This window comes from Melopsittacus undulatus, chromosome 4 (genome assembly GCF_012275295.1).
Source record: "Melopsittacus undulatus isolate bMelUnd1 chromosome 4, bMelUnd1.mat.Z, whole genome shotgun sequence".
NCBI classification, from domain to species: domain Eukaryota; kingdom Metazoa; phylum Chordata; class Aves; order Psittaciformes; family Psittaculidae; genus Melopsittacus; species Melopsittacus undulatus.
Genome location: NC_047530.1, coordinates 76,581,309 through 76,600,436, shown reverse-complemented (window position 1 = coordinate 76,600,436; position 19,128 = coordinate 76,581,309). Strand labels below are relative to the sequence as shown.

Below are 19,128 nucleotides of genomic sequence, written 5' to 3'. Positions count from 1 at the left end.
AACTGTTCAGTCAGTGCAGGCTAAGCCTGTCCCACCAAGCTTCCACAGAATGCAGTTATGTGGGGTTTTGTCTGTTTGTTTCTTTGTTTGTTTTGGTGTGTGTTGTTTTCCTGGGTTCAGCAGTACCAGTTGTTTTTCTTCTTCTTAGCAGCTGGTGCAGTGCTGTATTTTTGACTTTCAACCTGGGAACAGCACTGATAACACTGATGTTTTCAGTTGTTGCTAGGTCATGTTTAACATGACCAAGGACTTTCTGAGTCTCATGCTCTGCCAGGGAGGTGGGGAAGCCAGGAGGAAGCAGAGACAGGACACCTGACCCAAGCTAGCCAAAGAGGTATTCTGTACCACAGCACATCATGGCCAGGATGTAGAACTGGGGGCAGTTACCTGCAAGCTCTAGATCACTGCTGGGATTGGGCTGAGTATTGGCTGGTGGATGGTGAGCAGTTGTATTCTCTTCAGTTGTTATTTCTGTTATTGTTTGTGGTATTGGTGGTAGCAGCAATGGTTTGTGTTATACCTTATTTACTGGACTGTCTTTATCTCAACCTGTGGGAGTTACATTCTTTCGATTCTCCTCCCCATCCCTCCGGGAGTGGGGGGAAGAAGGGGGGGATGTTGCCTTTGAAAGGCGTGATGACCTGGTTCAGGAACAGCGTGATGGCCCCCTCTTGGGCCGCTCAGTCCAAATGCTCACAGACACCAATGTGGTGAACGGCAAATGGCGTTTATTGAGAGAGAACATGGCATTATATAGCCTAGGTTTACGATGTCATTTCCGTCTGCTTACATCATAAAACTGGTATCATCACCTAAATGCTATTGGCTACCTGGAGAGAGGTCTTATCTTTCCACACAGCACGATATCTTCTGGCCACCAGGCCCTATCTGCCTACAGGGGGAGTTTGCTAGGGCTGTGTGGCTGAATTGCCAGCTGGGTTTAAACTATGATAGTGGTATCCCCCCTTCCCCTTTTCTCCCCATTTCTCAATTTCTCTATTTATAAAAAGAAGGATAACTAAAATCTACCAATCAATTTAGCTATAATGAAATGTGAATGTTTGTGAGTACCTAGGGTAATAGGTACAGAAGTCAGTTGTTCACAACAGAGTATCTGCAGTTGTAAATGTGCAGTGAGTTCAACTGTGGTGTCAACATGGCATAAGGGATGGGAGGGGACAAGCATGCAAAGTCCTGAGATAGGAGAAGAAAAAAAAGTCCTAGTCAAATCCCTGTAAGAAGTAAAACACAATTTAAAAAGATGAAAGGGTAATAAATGTATGTAAAGCAGTCAGCAGAATAATAGATAAGCCTTGGCAGAGGATTAAATAAAAATTGTACACAGTCTAGTGTTTAAAGTTAAAGGATTTATCAAGACTTAACTTTAGCATACACTAGAACCAGGTAGAATTTAAAAATAAAATGTTTGTGTGATGTGCAGAAATGCTGTATGTGCAGAAAGCAGCCCACGTCCAAAGAGCATGTCTGCTTTTACTGTAGGATAAAAAAAAGTATCAAAGAACAAGAAACAAAAAAGTAACTATAACTAGTTCAAATTAGCTTTGAGAAGCACAAGGTATCTTCCGACACTTTCTTCATAGACACAGGTGAGATATCAATCATTCCTCTTAGATAAATTTCCTTTTTAGTGTCTTGATTCCAATGAAAATGCCAGATAACAAATGGTTTTCCACAACTTCTTTATAGAGACCAGGATGGATTTTTGGTATGTGAACTTTTAGTCTGACATGAGATAAAAATATACTATTCCAGCTCCATACATCTTCCCCTTCCCATTTTTCCCAGGTGCTTTGGGTTCCCACCCTGCTCTGGTGCAGACTTTCTCTGCCCAGAAATTGTTTTGTGAGAAGTTGCTCAACCCCTTCCAGGGCTGGTAGCTTCAGCTGAGTTTTCCTTTAGTTATTTTCTTGTTCTATGATGAGACACCTTATTCCTGTCTGAATTAGAGCTACATAATCCCCAAACTAAATAACTGCAGCTTCTATGAAACTGCTGAAAGTGTAGCTTTGGAGCAATGTGAGTTGGGAGCAAAGGGCAGTCATAAAAAGATTGGGTAGGTTGTTTTATATCTGTTGTATTGGATCTTGTTTAAAATGCTTCTAGGAATAACAGGCTAAGATGGTCCAATTCTCACTCAAAACTGATAGATTCAAGGGTCAGTATCTCAGCACTACTGAAAGTTTTAGCAGAACAGAGCACCTTGGCCCAGCCAAGGAAGACATCTGAAGAAGCAATGGGGAGGTTTCCAGGGAGCAACACTGAATGTAGCAAGGTGGAAAGTCAGTGATCACAAGTGGAAGTGTACATGCTGCTGTTTCCATGCTCCTTGTCATTGGTCCTAATGGACTCAAATTGTGGACTAATGTATGGATAAACTATTAGTGGAACACAACTGGTGTCCCTGAGTATGTAAAGCATCCCATACTGAGGTAGAAATGAACTGTTTCTTTGCCAAGGAGGTGGGACCAATTTAGTTCCTTCAGCTAATTTAGAAACCAAAAGTTAAAACCTCCCTTATGAAGAGACTGTTTAGGAACCAAGGCATTGGCTAATTAGGCTTAATTGCATTGTCTTGGGACAAGTGATTTATTAGGCCAATCTAGACCCATGATGGGCCTGAAGGGCTGTGTTCTTGGATTGAAAACTGAATGGCAAATATCCAAGAGCATTTTTTAACTTTGGAGTGAGTCTCTGGGAGGAAAAAAGAGAGAGGTTTAATGTGCACTCACATCATCTATTCCCATTCTCATTTCTTCATCTCTATACCTCCTTTTATGTGACTCCCATGCTTGTCTCCTTGTTCTGTCAAGCATTTTCTCTCCATCTTCCTTTAAATCCTCCCTTGTAAGTAAACTGTATCTTCAAGCAATCTTGTTTCTTTTCTTGTTATAAATAATCAAATTCTTTCATCTCTGAAAGTCTTCCCCTGATTTGTCATCTTTGCCCTGTTAAGATTTTAAAGTGTTTGAGGGAGGAGCTGTATGTCTTTTTGTAAACTCACGGGACTACACCTGAGTCAACGTGCCATATATCAACTCTACATCATCTATAGGATAGATGGAGTGAGTGTGAAAGTAATATGCTGTTTTCATTCCCTGTGCCCTGTGTGTACTCCCATGCTATCTAGACACTCTTAGTTTTGAAAAGTTTAAACCTTAAAATTAAGCATGTAGAAAAACAGTGACATGGTTCCTGTAAAATTTCTCAAATATAGTGTTTTTAAAAAGCATGATGCTGGACTGATTGCTGCTTTTCATTTATAGCATGGGTTACAGATATTTTGGGGGCATATTTTATGTATGTTTAAATCTTTGCTGAACAACTTGTTCTTACTTTTGTCTAAAAACCCAGCAACAATATCCAGAAATGTCATTCATTATAGCTAATGACATTTCATTATAGCTAAATTGATTGGTAGATTTTAGTTATCCTTCTTTTTATAAATAGAGAAATTGAGAAATGAGGAGAAAAAAAGGGGAAGGGGGGATACCACACACACCAAACCAAAGTCATAACGCTTTTTATTTTTTTTTTTAATAATTTTTTTTTATAAAGTGGAGGCTGGTCAAATTCTTGCAGTAAGGTTTAATGGTATTCATTCTTCAGTAATTATTCACTAGATTAGTGAGTTTACATATTAGTTCTCAGTAGAATCAAATTTCTGATGAGTGTCTCCTTCTGCAACACACTGATGGGACATACACCATTTAGTCTGCTCTGCCATGGCCCTTTTCCAATCCCAGCCTTGGAAATGAGAGGGACGTGGCTGTGTTCCTTGAGGATGTAGTTTTCCATCTGCCACCTCTAGCTTTTCTCATCATATGGTGTAAGACACAATTGTTTGAACACATAAAAGGAACACAGCAGGCTTAGCCTGATGGAAAGGTGAATGTAGCCTGGGGGTAACTCTTGCATCCCCTTTAACTAGCAAGGAAGAGATCCTGGGGCTCTCCTCAGAGCCTGTATGGTTGCTGTGATTTTTTTCCCCCCCACTTCAAAGGATACGTGGTGTTAACTGTCTTCCCTTTGCGTCTCTGTTCTTCACCTTGAGACAGGCAGTTTTGAAAGCACTTTGCTGTGTCTTGATTTCTTCCAGTAAAAAAAGGCAGTGAGTTAGTTTCCTTCTGAATGAACTCGCAGAGATGCAACGCTCAAGCTGGTGTCACACACCTCTAACAAAATGGAAAGAAGACATTCTTTGCTTTTTTAATAGGTCACAGTGAGAGAAATTATCTTCCCTCTTATGCTTATGTCTTAATCTGTACGTTTCTGTATCTAACAGAACCTTTTTTCTTAAGGGGGGAAAATTATTATTTTGAAGAAAAAACATCAAGTAAATCTTCTGCTGTTTCCACTAAGAGATTGCCTGCTTCTGTGCAGAAATGTACTGGAACGAATGCAATTTTGCATTTGGGGTTTCCTACTATATGTTGACTCACTTTATAGTATTTGATAATTTTTCACTTTTCCTACTTCAGATTCCCACTCTTCTTACTTTCTGTGAATCAAAACAAATCTAGGGTGGGTTGCTTTATGTTTCAGATAAAAAGCAGAGGTGATAATCCTTACATTTGAGCTAATAAGGATCCTAGAATGACGAAGTCTTGCATTAATATTGTGATTACCACATTAAAAACCAACAAAGATCCAAGGAAAAGCAATGTCCCATATCTAAGAATTTTATATTATAGTTCAATCAGATACATATATTATTTAGAAATCTATCTGGATATCATCCCCTCAAAGATTCATACAAGGTATTGAGGAAACTGTATAGTTCAGTTAAATGCATCACAGTAATCAAAACTATTAAAGTCTCCCTTATGTCAGAATTCACATTTAACAGTAGCTCTAGGAGGGATTGTTGCTTTTGCTTCGTGTTTAATTTAATCTATTTGAAACAGCCTGGAAAAAAATTACTGATTTCTTAAAAAATGTAATATGCCTTTTTATCACCATAATATAATTGGTAACTATTCAGTACTATAGAAAAATCACTGAGAACTTTATTAATATCTCTATGAGTAAATTGGCTCCCTGCTTGATTTTTAATTTCTGGTGTTAGGCAGAATATTTTATATCCCCTTACTAAATGTTCTAACATATTGTTGGCTGTATTCCCCCTTTTCATATATCTGATATTTGGCTAGTGAAAGTGATCTATGAGCACTTTATGATAATAGTTGTTAGTAAGCTGATTTAACATTTTTTAATTCAACTTCATTAGCCTTAGACGGGTTGTTTTTTTGTGATATCTATTCCTGGGATTTAATTTAGGCTCCAATTTTGTCTGCTGCTTGATCATACCTTTCTTTTGCCTGATCATGGCGAATGAAATTATCATCCCTCATTGCAAGAGCCTTAGAGGTTTGGCAAAGAGCTCTGTAACTCCAAGGGGCCCTGATTGGATTCACAGCATTGCAGCCATTTCTCTTTCTCATGCCCTGATCACAGAAACTTGTTTCCTGCTACAGAAGTGAACTCAATCTCCTTTTGTTTTGACCTGGAGGGGTAATATGGAGGGACATGTTGAAATTGGTGTATTCCCACTCGTGTTGAGTCTAAAAGACTAACAAGAAAAAAATAAATTCAAGAAGAGTGTGTGTACCCTTTATCTTCAAATAGCTATCAGCTGTAAATCACCTTACACTTGATTGGCTGACCAGCCGAGACTTTTCACCCAAGAGTCCCTCTATTGTGGCAACAGTTGTGTTAAATTTTCCACCTTGGAAAACAGTGAAGCTCCAGGACCTGCCCAGCTACTTTTGGAAAAATCATGATTACTCAAATATAGAGTTTCCTTAATTTCATCCATCACAGTTGCATAGTTAAGTAAGTGTCATTGTTTAGATTATGAAACTGTTTTTCAGGATTTTGGTCTTTGCTTTTTAAACTTGCTGCTAGGCAGAAAGTGAAGTTAGCTATTTTTTAACCAAGACAAGCCTCAAAGTAGAGAATAAAACTCATCTCCATTTAAATGGTATTGAAAATGCAAGTTAATTCACAGAAGAAAACTGTGATGTTATTAGCCTTTAATACAATCGTATGACTTTGGTCTTTTGACAAAGTAAAGCCTCATTGATATTAAATATGTAAAGTTACTACTTTCACATTAAGGAATTTTGATTTTTTTTCTATTGAGTTCTAAAAGACTCATAAATTAATAATGTATGGTATTGCTTACAAGTCACATATGCTTGATAATTAAGAAACGTTTGTAATGAGTTTAAAAGGGTAAAGAAAGTATCAGAGTATGTGCAAGTCCAAAACTACAGAAGTCTGAGGCTAATAATTACCTGGGCTTCAAAAGCTTTTCAAACTCTAACAGCAGATCTTACTTAAAATTAGAAAAGACATTGCACAGAAGAGCTTAATGAAAGAAGTCCAATCCTACAATTTTGGATAAAGAATATCTAAATAGACATAAGGGAGGGGGAAAAAATAAAAAAGAAGGCTTTAAATATAGCTTCTGGCAATCTTGACAAGGTTTTCTGAAGGAGACAGTGAGAATTAGGTTTCCAAATGCTGCTAGAGTCTAACAGGGGCTAGCTACTCACTGCCTTAATCCCCCATGCGAATCCTAGCCCATATATATCTATATATATATATCTATATATATATATATCTATACACTCTTAAGTATACTCTATTACTGACAGCTTCACAGTATATGAAGAATTTGTCCTACACAGGAGGGTTAAAGTCTTTAAATTCTACATTTCAGTGATGAATCTGGGGGTCACTTTTCAATCATTCTTTGTTTTGATTAAGCAGACCCCTCATCACCACACCAAATATGGTTTGAAATCTTTTTCTCTCTTCCAGCATGCTGTCGCCAGGGAACCCTGGGTCAGAGTAGGACCTTGCTGTTGTTGCCAAAATGGAAGGGATGGAGTTGCAGCGAAATAGCATTTTCCACCCACCTGGGCTTCAGCTGTAAAATATCACGTAGAATTAAGTGATAGAAATATTGTTTGGGTTTGGTTTTTAATTATTTTTTTCCTCAACTTAAGTGCCAGTTAGGTGACATGGAGCAAGAAAAATATTAATTTCTGAATTCAACAAAAGTGTAACACTGGAAACTACTTTTGAGCCTGAAAGAATAATTCAGGGAAAGGCTGGGAAGAAGGGAAAAAAAAACAGTGGCATCATCCATTACCTCCAAATCCCTTTCCCTATTGGCATTTCAGAAAATCCAGTGTAAGATCCAAGTCAATCTCTCCGTTCTTACATGGTCCTTAATACTAAGTACATAAAAACATTTTAACAAATATATTCTCACCGCTCACAGAAGAGTTAGGGCAGTACTGAGCAGCATTTCTAGAGATGAGGGTTTGAGGCATGGAAAGATTAAATGGCTCATCCATGATCAGACAAGTCTGTGATAACAAAGAAAATAATTGAAACTCCTCAAACTCTAGTTAGTGAGCCAAAAATACGCTATGTAAAGCAATGAGCATTTTTTTCTCCTTTCTTTAGGGCAGTATTGTTCTTTCTCTTTATTCTGAATTTTGTCATTGAATCCAAAAATGCTTGTGCTTACAATAAAATTAATGCAATAAAAGTGAAATTAAAACATATAAAAGCTGCAAATAGAAAACTGCAATAAAATTAATGCAGAGTAGAATACAAAGACTGTGCCCCAGCTGTTGAGTATGACGATCAGGTCTGTGCTCAGAGTTTGTGGAGAGCTATTTGTAAATGCGGGTGAGACTAAGGTGGCTTTGAGTGGGTGATACAACTATTCATATGAGTTTGGTTACTGGGATGTGTCAGGAGCACCACTGCTGAGTAGCCTTGGGAAGCTGCAGGTACCTGGGACTGGCAGCAGGATGGCACCCGCACACACACCACAAGCTGTCTGTTGCTCAGATAACCCTTTTGATTAACAATGTGTTATTAACAAGACAAGAGCACAGTTTGGGCGCAATTACATGTAAAAGGCAGCAACCAGTAAAATATTAAGGTGCACAAGCCAATGGGACTGAATGAAATGCATCCATGGGTCCTGAGGGAACTGGCAGATGGAGCTACCAAGTCATTATATGTCATATTTGAGAAGTCATGGCAGTCCAGTGAAAGGAACTGAAGGAAAGGAAACTGCTGACTATGAAAGGGGAAATATAATCCCCATTCTTAAAAAGAAAAAAGGAAGACCTGGGGAACTACAGCCCAGTCAGTCTTATCTCAGTGACCAGCAAGATCATGCAGCAGATCTTTCTAGAAACCATCCTAAAGCACATGGACAATAAGGAGGTGACTGGTTACAACCAATGTGGCTTCACTAAGGGCATATCATGCCTAACAAATCTGATGGCCTTCTACACTGGGACCATGACATTTGAAGACAAGGGAAGAGCAACTAACATAGTTGTGCAAGGCATCTGACACTGTTCTACATGGCATACTTTTCTCTACATTGAAGAGACATGGATTTGACAGATGGGCCACTCAGTGGATAAGGCATTGGCTGTATGGTTGCACTCAGAATTGTGGTCAATGTCTCGATATCTGACTGGAGACCCTTAATGAGTGGTGTCCCCCAGGGGTCAGTACTGGGACCATCGCTGCTCAGGATTTTTGTCAGCGACATGGCAGTGGGATCGAGTGCACCCTCAGCAAGTTTGCTGATGTCACAACACACTGGAGGGAAGGCATGCCATCCAGAGGGGCCTTGAGAGGCTTGAGAGGTGGGCCCGTGAGAACCTCATGAAGTTCAACAAGATCAAGTGCAAAGTCCTGCACTTGGATCAAGGCAATCCCAAACACAACTACAGGCTGTGTAGAGACTGGACTGAAAGCAGCCCTGAGGAGAAGGACTTGGGTGTGTTGCGCTCGCAGCCCAGAAAGCCAACTTTATCCTGGGCTGCATCAAAAGGAGTGTGACCAGCAGGTCAAAGGATGTGATTCTTCCTCCCTAATCCACTCTCATGAGAACACAACTGAAGTACTGCATTCAATTCTGGGGCTCCCAGCAAAAGAGGGATGTGGACATGATGGACTGCCTCTGGAGAAGGGACACGAAGATGACCAGCGGGCTAAAGAACCTCCTCTATGAAGACAGGCTGAAAGAGCTGCACTTGTTCAGCTGGGAAAAAAAAAGGCTCTGGGGAGACCTTAATACAGTCTTCCAATACCTAAAGGGGGCCTACAGGAAATCTAGGGGGGGACTTTTTAACAAGGGCATGTAGTGATAGGACAAAGGGGGAATGGTTTTAAGCTGAAAAGAGGGTAGATTTATATTAGATATTAGGAAGAAGTTCTTCCTTGTGAGGGTGGTGAGGCACTGGCACAGGTTGTCCAGAGAAGCTGTGGTTGCCCCATCCCTGGAAGTGTTCAAGGCCAGGGTGGATGGGACTTTGAGCATCATGGTCTAGTGGAAGATATCCCTGCCCAAGGCAGGTGGGTTGGAACTAAGTGATCTCTAAGGTTACTTCCAACCCAAACTGTATTATGATTCTGCAATTATTCTTAAAGGTTTATAGTGGAACATCTGCAAAATTAGACCCTTTTTTCCCCCAGACACTGATTTTTACCACAGTAAAGGATGTAATTTTAGAGTCCTGTTCCTAACAAGTTTAAAGGTTTTTTAAACAGAAGCACATCATATAAGGATTTTCAGAGCCTTCCACATTATGTATTTTGCAAAGATTATGGTTTGGAATTCAGAATTAGTTTGGATCTTGCTGCCTTTGTTTTTGAAGCAGGAATAGTCAAAAATGGTGACTGCATTTCAAAATACTCATTTTGCATGCAGGGTAATAACTCTTTAATAAGAAACTTTATTGCAGTATCTTAATGTGCAGTTTTATTGCCTATTATTTTTAGTGAGCATTTATAAAGTATCATGTTTGGGGTTTAATACCTTAGTTATTTCCCATCACAGCAAGTTGAAATTTGGAGTGGCAGTGACAACCTTAATTTCAAAACTTTCATGGAAAATTGCAAAGAGCAAATTACTGTTTTTTTTTGTTAATTTCTACACTTCAAAGCCTGTCAACATCAATATCAAATAATGTGACATTTATATGGACCATTAGATCACCGAGAGCGTAGGACCAGAGCTGCCTCAGAGCAGTGGCATCTCTGAAGTTCTAGAACAACCAAAAAGGGAGGTGGGGGAGAGGGAAGAAGGAGAAAAAGCAAATTGTCAAGGTTATGGTAGGAAAGGGCAAGACAGCTAAAACTGCTTTTTATAAAAAAAAAAAAAAAAAAAACAAAACAAAAAACAAACCCAAACAAAAAAACACACAAAAAAAATCCAAAAACCAAAAAACATTCATTCTGTCATTTTGGAAAAGTTCTGAAATTTCAGTTTCCAAGTAGGAAATGTGATGCCACAGCAGAAACCTGTTTTTAAGCCAGCTTCAGAGTTAGCGTTCAGAATGCAACCAGCATGCTTTTCATCAGGCTCTCTCTGGGTAATATTGTGGTTGATGTTTATTTTGTCTTTGGCTTTACGATGTGGACCAAATAGAATTTTTGTTTCCTCCTTGCTATAGAGTAATAGTCCAAATGTTATACTTCTAATGGAATATTTCTGGTTTAAAAATTTTGGAATTCATGGAATGTATGTGTCATTAACACTAGCAGTATGATGTAGTAATAGATGACATTTAGGTAAATATACAGTTCATATTAAGTATCTGGAGTATCTGTTATGATTCAAAGCATCAGTAACTAATTCACATAGGCAGAAACTGTGTTATACTTGGGGTATATTCGTTTTGGCAATATAGTATCTTCTTTGAAATGAATATATATTGCATTATTAATTTTCATGGGTCTTAGAATAATAAAAACATGCAGCAATAGAGAAAAAAAGCATTTTTTTTTGTATGCAGTATTCTTGGATGCAGCTCAGAGCCTTTCATAGAAGTAAACATAAAACTTATGTTGTTATACAGGAATAGTAAGTACTTTGTTTTATCCTATGCAGCATTCATATAACAAGTTTTAAACTCAAACGTGGTCCTAATTCTGCAGAACTAAGCTCTTCTGAGCATACTGCAAAGAAGTGCTCCTGCTTTAGACAGGGGCAATGACTTTCCTCTTCCTTGTTTACTTCCAGGAAGGCTAATCTCACAATGAGTTTTACTTACAGATTCTTTTTTTTTTTTTTTATTATTATTACAAATTTTGGACACTTGTCAGGCTTCACTGCTAACAACTCTGCTACCTGATAGAGAGAAACCAAAATGAAGTTTTGGAAGAAATTGTGTCCAATATGTCCAGTCCTGAAGACATTAGAAGGTCAGGAAGGAGTCTATGGTTATGATTTCTAAATAGCATAATTGTATTTACACATGGGAAATTTCAAATGGTACTGACATTATTAGTCACCAATATTGCCATGTACTGAGTTAAGAAGTAGAGAACCCAGGGGAAGTGGTGAAAGATTCTTTGATTTTTGTAATATTGACTTCATCTGCAGTGCCTTGGGCACTAGGTGATCCAGTGTGTCCAGCTGCTTTGGAAAACTATTTATAGCTATGTCCTTGAGCATATTTTTCCCTAAGTATGAGCTAATAATGTAGTGACATCTTAATGTACAAGTTTGGATAAAAGATTTTCAAATTTTTTTTCTGGAGGTGATCTTAAAAAAATATTTTTGAATAGTAAGTTCATTTCAGAAGACAAGCTTACTCAGAATTCAGACTGCCATCTTGCAGTAAGGAACAGGCAATGCCTACACAATCCGTCTTCTGAGGTCCTGTTGCCTGTCTGCTGGCCATCACTAACTCCTTAACTTTAGCTTTTAATAATGATGAAACCAAGTTTGAGGAAGAGATTTGAATTTAATACTTTGGAACAAAACAGTGGAAATATTTCTGTTCTATTTTTTGTTTTGTGAAATGAATTCAGACAAAATGGGTATTGTTAGAAATCAATAGTTAATTGAAAGATGTACTGTATTTTATCATTAGTAGTTAAAAAGAAATTCTCAAACAGTAATATTAAGTTTTTAGTGCTAGCTACTTATAGAATTTATTGCATTTTTTAAAAATGCCATTTATTGTTAGGAATGCATATGTTTTTTCTGTATCTCTTAACTCTCATAGCTAAACTAAAATATATTATAAAATTGCAAAATTGCTATTAATTTTCTTTCTTTACAAAATCTTAGGCTAATTGGCTGGTGGGGTCATGACTTCAAAACACGATTCCTCATGGAAAACAGTATGTACTTTTACGCTTTCAATTTGGTTTGTATTTGATAAATTTGTAAACAACCAGGTTCATTTTACAGTAGTTTGAGTAGAAAGGATAGAACCTTGTATTTCCTTATGCATGACCTTATGTTAAAGGTATTAAACTAAACTTGTTACAAATATATAGTGCAATGAAGTTATCAAAATAAATGTTGGGAAAAATTTGAGTCTGACTGTCTGCTTCTAGACATTTTGCTAAAATACCTTCAAAATGTGGATATAGAATATGGATGAAACCTTCAAAGTATCTCAGTGAATTAAACTCATAAGTCTCTGAGGAGTGAGGATCATACTTTAGGATTAGTTCCACTGGAATTAATGAGAAATTATGTAAATAAAGGTAAGTGAACCTGATATAGTCATGAAATACTACTGAAGTTTCAACATCTCCAGATTCCCTGAACTAGTAAAAGACATGTAACAAGACTGATCGATTTTGGCTGGAGAGCAGCACTCTAATAGCCTCAGTCTGCTCTTTGTTTTCTGACCAAATGCAAAACTGGCACTTTCAAAAGCCAGTAGGAGACACAAATTGCATTGAAATACTGTTAGAAGAAGAAAAAGATTTCTTTATTTCCATGGGCAATTTATAGGGGAGAAGTTGAGCAGTGATCATTATAAAATTAGCCAGTCTGCTGTGCATGAAAAACCTTTCCTCCACAGCATCCTCTTGTTCTGGTGCTGGAGCGTGAAATATAAATGGTGACACAGAACTTACAGTGAAGCTTTATAAATTTATTAAATAGATTTTGTAAAATTTCACAGTTTAAAGTCTGTGCAACTTCTCTATGTGCCCTGAAGCTACACTTAGTTGATATGCAGTCTCCCATGTGTCTCATCAGTTTAATGAAATTAAGGAACATGATTTCCTGCTCATGCAATACAGCACCACATGAGCATGCCTCTGCTGACTTGGAATTTCTTTGGCTTGTGCCAGTGTTAAAAGAGATTCAGTGCAAAGGTGGTCTTAACACACACCATTTAAGCAAATTAATTGCAGTTCTCTAGTTTCCATGAAGCTGCTAATGAGGTCTTCTGCTGGATAAAATTGAGCTTCTCTTGAAGTTAAAAGTATTAGCTGAGAATAGATTATTATTTCCTTTTAACGACTGATTCCTACAGGCCACATTAGTGAAATATTTTATTGCGTGAGGAGGGACTTCAAGATAAGGTCCAATCCATTAAAAAGAAGTAGTCAAAACCACTAATAAAAGTTATTCATTTTCCAGAATTACAAGCAAGTGAAGGAATTAATGGATTTCGGTTATCAAATCCTCCAATTTTACTGGTATGTGCTCTGCAAGCTAGTTTAGAGGTAAGTGGTTGCTTTACTTTGAGCCCAAATGTAAGAGCATTAAAATGTTAAATGGATGTTAAGTGTATTATTGCCGTCTCCCTCAAAAAAGTTGTCAAAATAGTTTAAAAAGAAAGGGGTGATGGTGTGAAAAACAAACAAAACAACCCTACAACTTGATGAGAGACCAAGACCTTTAATAAATATGCTCATCTTTTCACTGTTCTAGCAAAATGTGTTGTTGAACCCAGCATACTCGAGGTTTGCACCTCCAAGTCTGACTGCTAGCACTGTGTTTATCCCAGCTTTTAGTGGTTCAGTACAAACGGCAGTTTTTCCCATATCGATACTTAGAGCTTGCCTCAGTACAACTCATGTGAAGGATGCTGTTCAAGATTTTCTGATGAAAGAATCACATAACTCTGAAAAGTTGCATTCAGAGGTGCTTTTACATATATTTCCCTGAGCAAAACAGCTCCTTTGTGAAAGCAAACAGATGTGGCCACTGAGTGTCCTGGAGCCTAAATTGAATCAGGGGCTCAGGAGCCTGTCCTCTGCTGTAGTCCTTTTGATTACAAATAGAAAAGGCAGAAGCTGCCTGTGGATACTTCCTAAAATAGGAATTCATATGTGTGGTACAGCTCCAGACTGTTTTTTCTTTTATCTTGTCATTAGTTTTCTGGTGGCCAAAGGAGCAGAGCCCCACCACTGACCCATCTCTAGATGAATCACTGTGGAAAGGGCAGTCCTGCCATATAGAGATAATCCCTTCCTTTCTAGGAAGGTGTCACCAATGGGCTGAAAATCATCTGGTCAGCCCTAGAGAGGACAGTTCAGCCCGGTCTGAAGGCATGCAGCTGTTCTCCAAACACCTTGTATCACACTACGTTTCCTATGGAGATGTAGCAACATTTCTCTTATGGATGATTCACCCATGAAATGCAGGACATATCTTTGTGTCTGAAAAGGATGGTTTTACAAGGCTTTTCCTACTATATGCTACATATGTTACTATATTAAGATTTTGCCAAGGCTGCTTTTCAAGCCAGTCTTGGGAAGCAAAGTTTTGCCACCAACATAAATGGAAGAAATTTATGTCTGTTAGCATTCCATTAATGCTAGTGTAATGACAAAGCTGATGCTGGAACAAAGAACAATGTCCATACCCTGTATGTTCCTCTTCTTTATTTACTGAAAAAAAGAGTATCATGAGCAAACATAACCAGAAAATTGCCAATTGTGCTCTCTCATCTTACATGCCATGCTGAAGTACTGCAAAGGGCACAGCAGTGCTGCTTGTTCTGCCTGATAATTTATTTTCTTAGCCCTTAAACATCCAATATAATTTTTTAAACTTTATGTGACCTTAGAGATAAACTGAAAGCTATTCTGCTATGACCCAGATTGTCACTACTCCAGTTTGTGCGGGTTGATGTCGTTTAGCCCACCACAGGGAACCTCAAACAATGAGGGCTGAGCAGTTTCCATCGTCTCCCCTTTCTATGCCTGCATTACCTTTTGGCACAGCCAGGATTTCCCAGTGCTAACTGCTCTAATACAGTGGAAAACAAAATAGTTTTCATGTCTGGCAAGAGATGGCTAGTGAAATTGCATGCCACCTTCACTGGGACACATTAAGCAGAAGGCAGTGTTTCCAATGGAAACAATGAAAACTGCAAGTGTTAATGGACATTATTCCTCAGTAATGCTTAAAATGACTGTTACGGCAGTAGCTTCTCCCTTTTATGGAAAAAAAGGGAGTGCTCCACACCCACATTTAAAAGGTCTTTTCCAAAAAATTTCACCCAGGAGGCCAAATATTCCTTGCACAAAGCCTGAGGAAACAGATTTTTGCATGCAGCCTGAGATCTGTCTCTCGTACTGCTGCAAAGCCCAGAGGAATGGGAGGCAGGTCTCCATTCTACTTCTAGTAACACTCTGAAGCTTGCGTGTAAGTTCTGCCTGCCTATGTGGTGAGGGAGGTATCTTTAGATTTTTATTGACCTGTGGAAGTGCTGCTGATGGCTTTGATCTCTGTCACATTCATTTCTATATCTGCACTGTCTCAATGTAAAGACTGTCTTACAGAAGCCATATTTTGTTTCACAGAAACACATGTAGGAACTTTTGGTTTTGTTCAGCATCTGGTGGTTGTGATAGAATCACAAAACAATAGTTGAGATATTCTAAAAAAAGAGTGATTTCCAGGTGCAGCTGGAAACCATACTTTGTTGTATTTTGAGTAGGATTTCTCAGTTACCTCCTTATAATATCTTCCATGTTATGATATAAGTAGTCTTAAAAGTGTTGCTCCTTAAGTGTGGATAACTGATTTCTTGAGCGTGAAGATCGTGGATTTTCATATAGGACCTCCACCTTTTGAAGCTGCAGTCAGTGGAGGCATAACTGTCCCTGAGCAGTGATATTACATTTATATGTCAGAATGCGATTCAAAGTGACTATTGGATGCTTGCGTGTCTATATCTTGTCATTCTCTGAAGCTACTTGTCTGGTAACAAGAAAAGGGAGGGCTTCAGAAAAACAGGGGTAAATTGTTTCCAGGGTCAAATTTTCCTTTATTCCCTGTAACTGAACATTTCCAGAGCACAAGTAAAAGCTGCCTCACCTTCTCCCAAACTCTCCTGCCACTTTGGTTGTTCTTGTTTCCCTGGTAAAGGAGCATTGTCATTTTTAAGCAGTCAGTTTTGCATGTCTCATGATATTTTGAGTTCTGTAGCTCAGCAGTCCTTGCAGTTGTTTAAGAGCATAGATAGCTATTAAACCAGAATCAAGTGAATATTTTTTCTTCATGTGCACTATCAGAAACAGAGCCTGTACAGGACTTAAAGCAGCAAATTTTGTGTTTTCCAAAACAAGTATCTATAGATCAGTCATGTTTCAGTCTTGACCTTGGATTTTGTTACTTGCAGTACATACAGGAAAAAAACTATGTGACTTTGAGTTTTACGTCCTGTTCCATGTATGAGAATTTATGGATCCTCTTCAGATGTGCAAATGAATGGTCTCAGAAAACTTTTTGTGTGCAAGTACATTCACGCAAATACAGACGTAAAACTTAATAGTAGATTGAAATGTCGTTCATTATATATAGAGTTATAACATTATCCTGTTTTAAAAAGCCCAATTATGACATGTTTATGTATAATGTCTATCTGCTATTACCACTTAATTCCAATGACAGTGGGTAGAGAAAATCTACCCTTTTAATATTCATTTCCTTTTTCTTATCTGTAGCAATAGAAATTTATCATGGATAAGTTTGTATTTTTTTTTTAGCTATTGCTAAGAAATTGCAATATTTACTATATTATTATTATAATGATCTAAATTAATTACAGGTTTTTGGTCAAACTACAATGAAAGCATTGAGAAGGAAATCCATTCTACTCACTGGTTACTTGGAATACCTGATAAAACATTACTACAATGAAGATAAAACAAATCCAGAGAAGCCCTTTGTAAAAATAATCACACCATCTCAGATTGAAGAAAGAGGATGTCAACTCACGCTATCTTTTTCCCTTCCAATCAAATCTGTGTTTAAAGAGCTGGAAAAGAGAGGAGTAGCTGTGAGTATATCAAACTTCATCTTCTTATGCACTGTTTTGTGAACCATAACAAATTCATAATTTTGCTTTTATTCAAATATAGTCTCATATAAGGGCAAAAACTCTGGGAATGATGAAAATTGCTTACATAGCATCTTCAATCTTTACTTATGCAAATAATCAAAAACTTTATAAATTATTTGTAAATGTGTTTATTGCCCTATCTCTAGTGATTTATTTCCAGTAGTTCTGCGAGTGGCACCCAGGAGTCACTAGTGAAGTTAAAGCTGCTTTATGGGTGTGTTACAGAGGAAGGAATTATGGATCTGTGGCTAATGGTCTGAACACAAAATATAGGAAATGAAAAAAAAAGAAAAATCACAAATCACTGGAAAAACACAAATATGAGTATGTCAGAGCTGCAATGCACTGCCTGCACAGGTATTTCCTGTTAAGTGTGCTTGTCCAGGTCCCCTGCTGTGGGTCTGGACATGAGGCCAGAAAGCCGAGGAGCTGGTCTGAGCCACCCTGGAGTGCATGCAGTCAGGGATGCAGGTTCAGGCCCTCAGGATGGAGGTTAAGGCAGTGCTCACTATCCTCAGCACCACAAATCACATACCTACAGACTGATGATGGCAAGGAACTCTGAACCTCCACCAGTCCCTTTCCTCATCTACAAATGGCAAAACCCTTGCTCTTTGTGAGGCATTGAGTTGAGAAATTAAAAAGTTGTCATTTCCTTAGAGGTATGTTTTAACACTCAGAAAAAGAGGCCACCGAATGGCAGTGCCATGTAATGGCTCAGTTGCCAGTTAGCAGTTCTCAAAAGGTATAAAAGCTAAATTTAAGGCTATACATTCATTGATTTAGAAGTGCTGGGAGGTGAGGCTGATAGCCTAATGCCATATAAATGATATACAGGTTTTATTTCTGCTCTTGACTTGTGTCCCCAAAGGACCAAAGGACAACTCACTGAGGCTGAATACATTGCTGTTTTGGTGCTGCCAGGGAATTCCAGGAACTGCTGCTTTTAAGAGGGCACGGGGCCTTACACTGTTGGCTTGTCTTCATGATGCAGTAATATGCTTCAAATATGAGACAATATTCAGCAGAATGTTCAAATTCATTGTGGGGGGAGGAAAAACCTGTGATATTACTTACACCTGTTTTACAAGACACTTTCTACTGGCATGTTTCTGTTTTGTGGTGGCTTTTTTGTCACCTGTGTGCCTCTTCAACTGTGGGTTGATATAGGTGTTAAGGTAAATTGTGGAGACATACAGTGGTGTGGAGCCCCTCAATGGCACTGCTAGAGTCCTGCCCATCCTGAGCCTTGCATCCTTTTTTAGGCAAAACACCAGTCTTCTTGGTACATTCTTCACCATAATGCTCCTTGCAATATTTTCTTGGGGCTCCAAAGTTTTTACATGTGTCTCCTTGTCAGTCCAGTCATTCTTCCTTGAAGACAAAGGACGACGTTTAAAAATGCAGTCTGACAGATAAATCATAGAATCATATAATAGTTTGGGTTTAAAGGGACCTTCAAAGGTCATCTGGTCCAGCCTCCCTGCAATGAGTAGGGACATCTTCAACTATACCAAGAATTTGCTAAGTATTCCCTTTCTGTTTTGCAGTGTGACATGCGAGAACCAAATGCTCTTCGTGTTACTCCAGTTCCTCTCTACAATTCTTTCCATGATGTGCACAGATTTATTGAAATCCTGGGATCTGCAATTACATCTTCAAAACAAACAGCAAATAATACTGCATTATCTGGTTCTTATTGATGGCTCAGCTGTATCTTTTAATCTATTTCTGACTAAGATGCATTTATCCCACTGAGCAATTCTTTGCTTCGAGTACACTAAGCTATATCCCATGCAATTTGCAAAAAAATTACTGTGCTTGAATAGTTATTTACAACAGACATAGTTTTATTAAAGCTTATATTTCTACTCTGCTCTGACTTTGACTTCATGAATTAGTATGCTTTGTATATTTTAATGGGGCTTTTCTTAAACATTTTATGTAG

General features: G+C 38.2%; 1 protein-coding gene across 1 annotated transcript in view; it reads left to right on the top strand.

Annotated features, from left to right (window-relative positions):
* Positions 1 to 18,883, top strand: part of KYNU (kynureninase) — a 50,919-nt gene extending 32,036 nt beyond the window's left edge. Inside the window, exons 10-13 of the mRNA XM_031053360.2 lie at positions 12,149 to 12,201; positions 13,463 to 13,548; positions 16,887 to 17,117; positions 18,731 to 18,883. Of these exons, the coding sequence (XP_030909220.2) occupies positions 12,149 to 12,201; positions 13,463 to 13,548; positions 16,887 to 17,117; positions 18,731 to 18,883 (523 nt within the window). The remainder of the gene's footprint in view (positions 1 to 12,148; positions 12,202 to 13,462; positions 13,549 to 16,886; positions 17,118 to 18,730) is intronic.
* Positions 18,884 to 19,128: the final 245 nt, after the last annotated feature.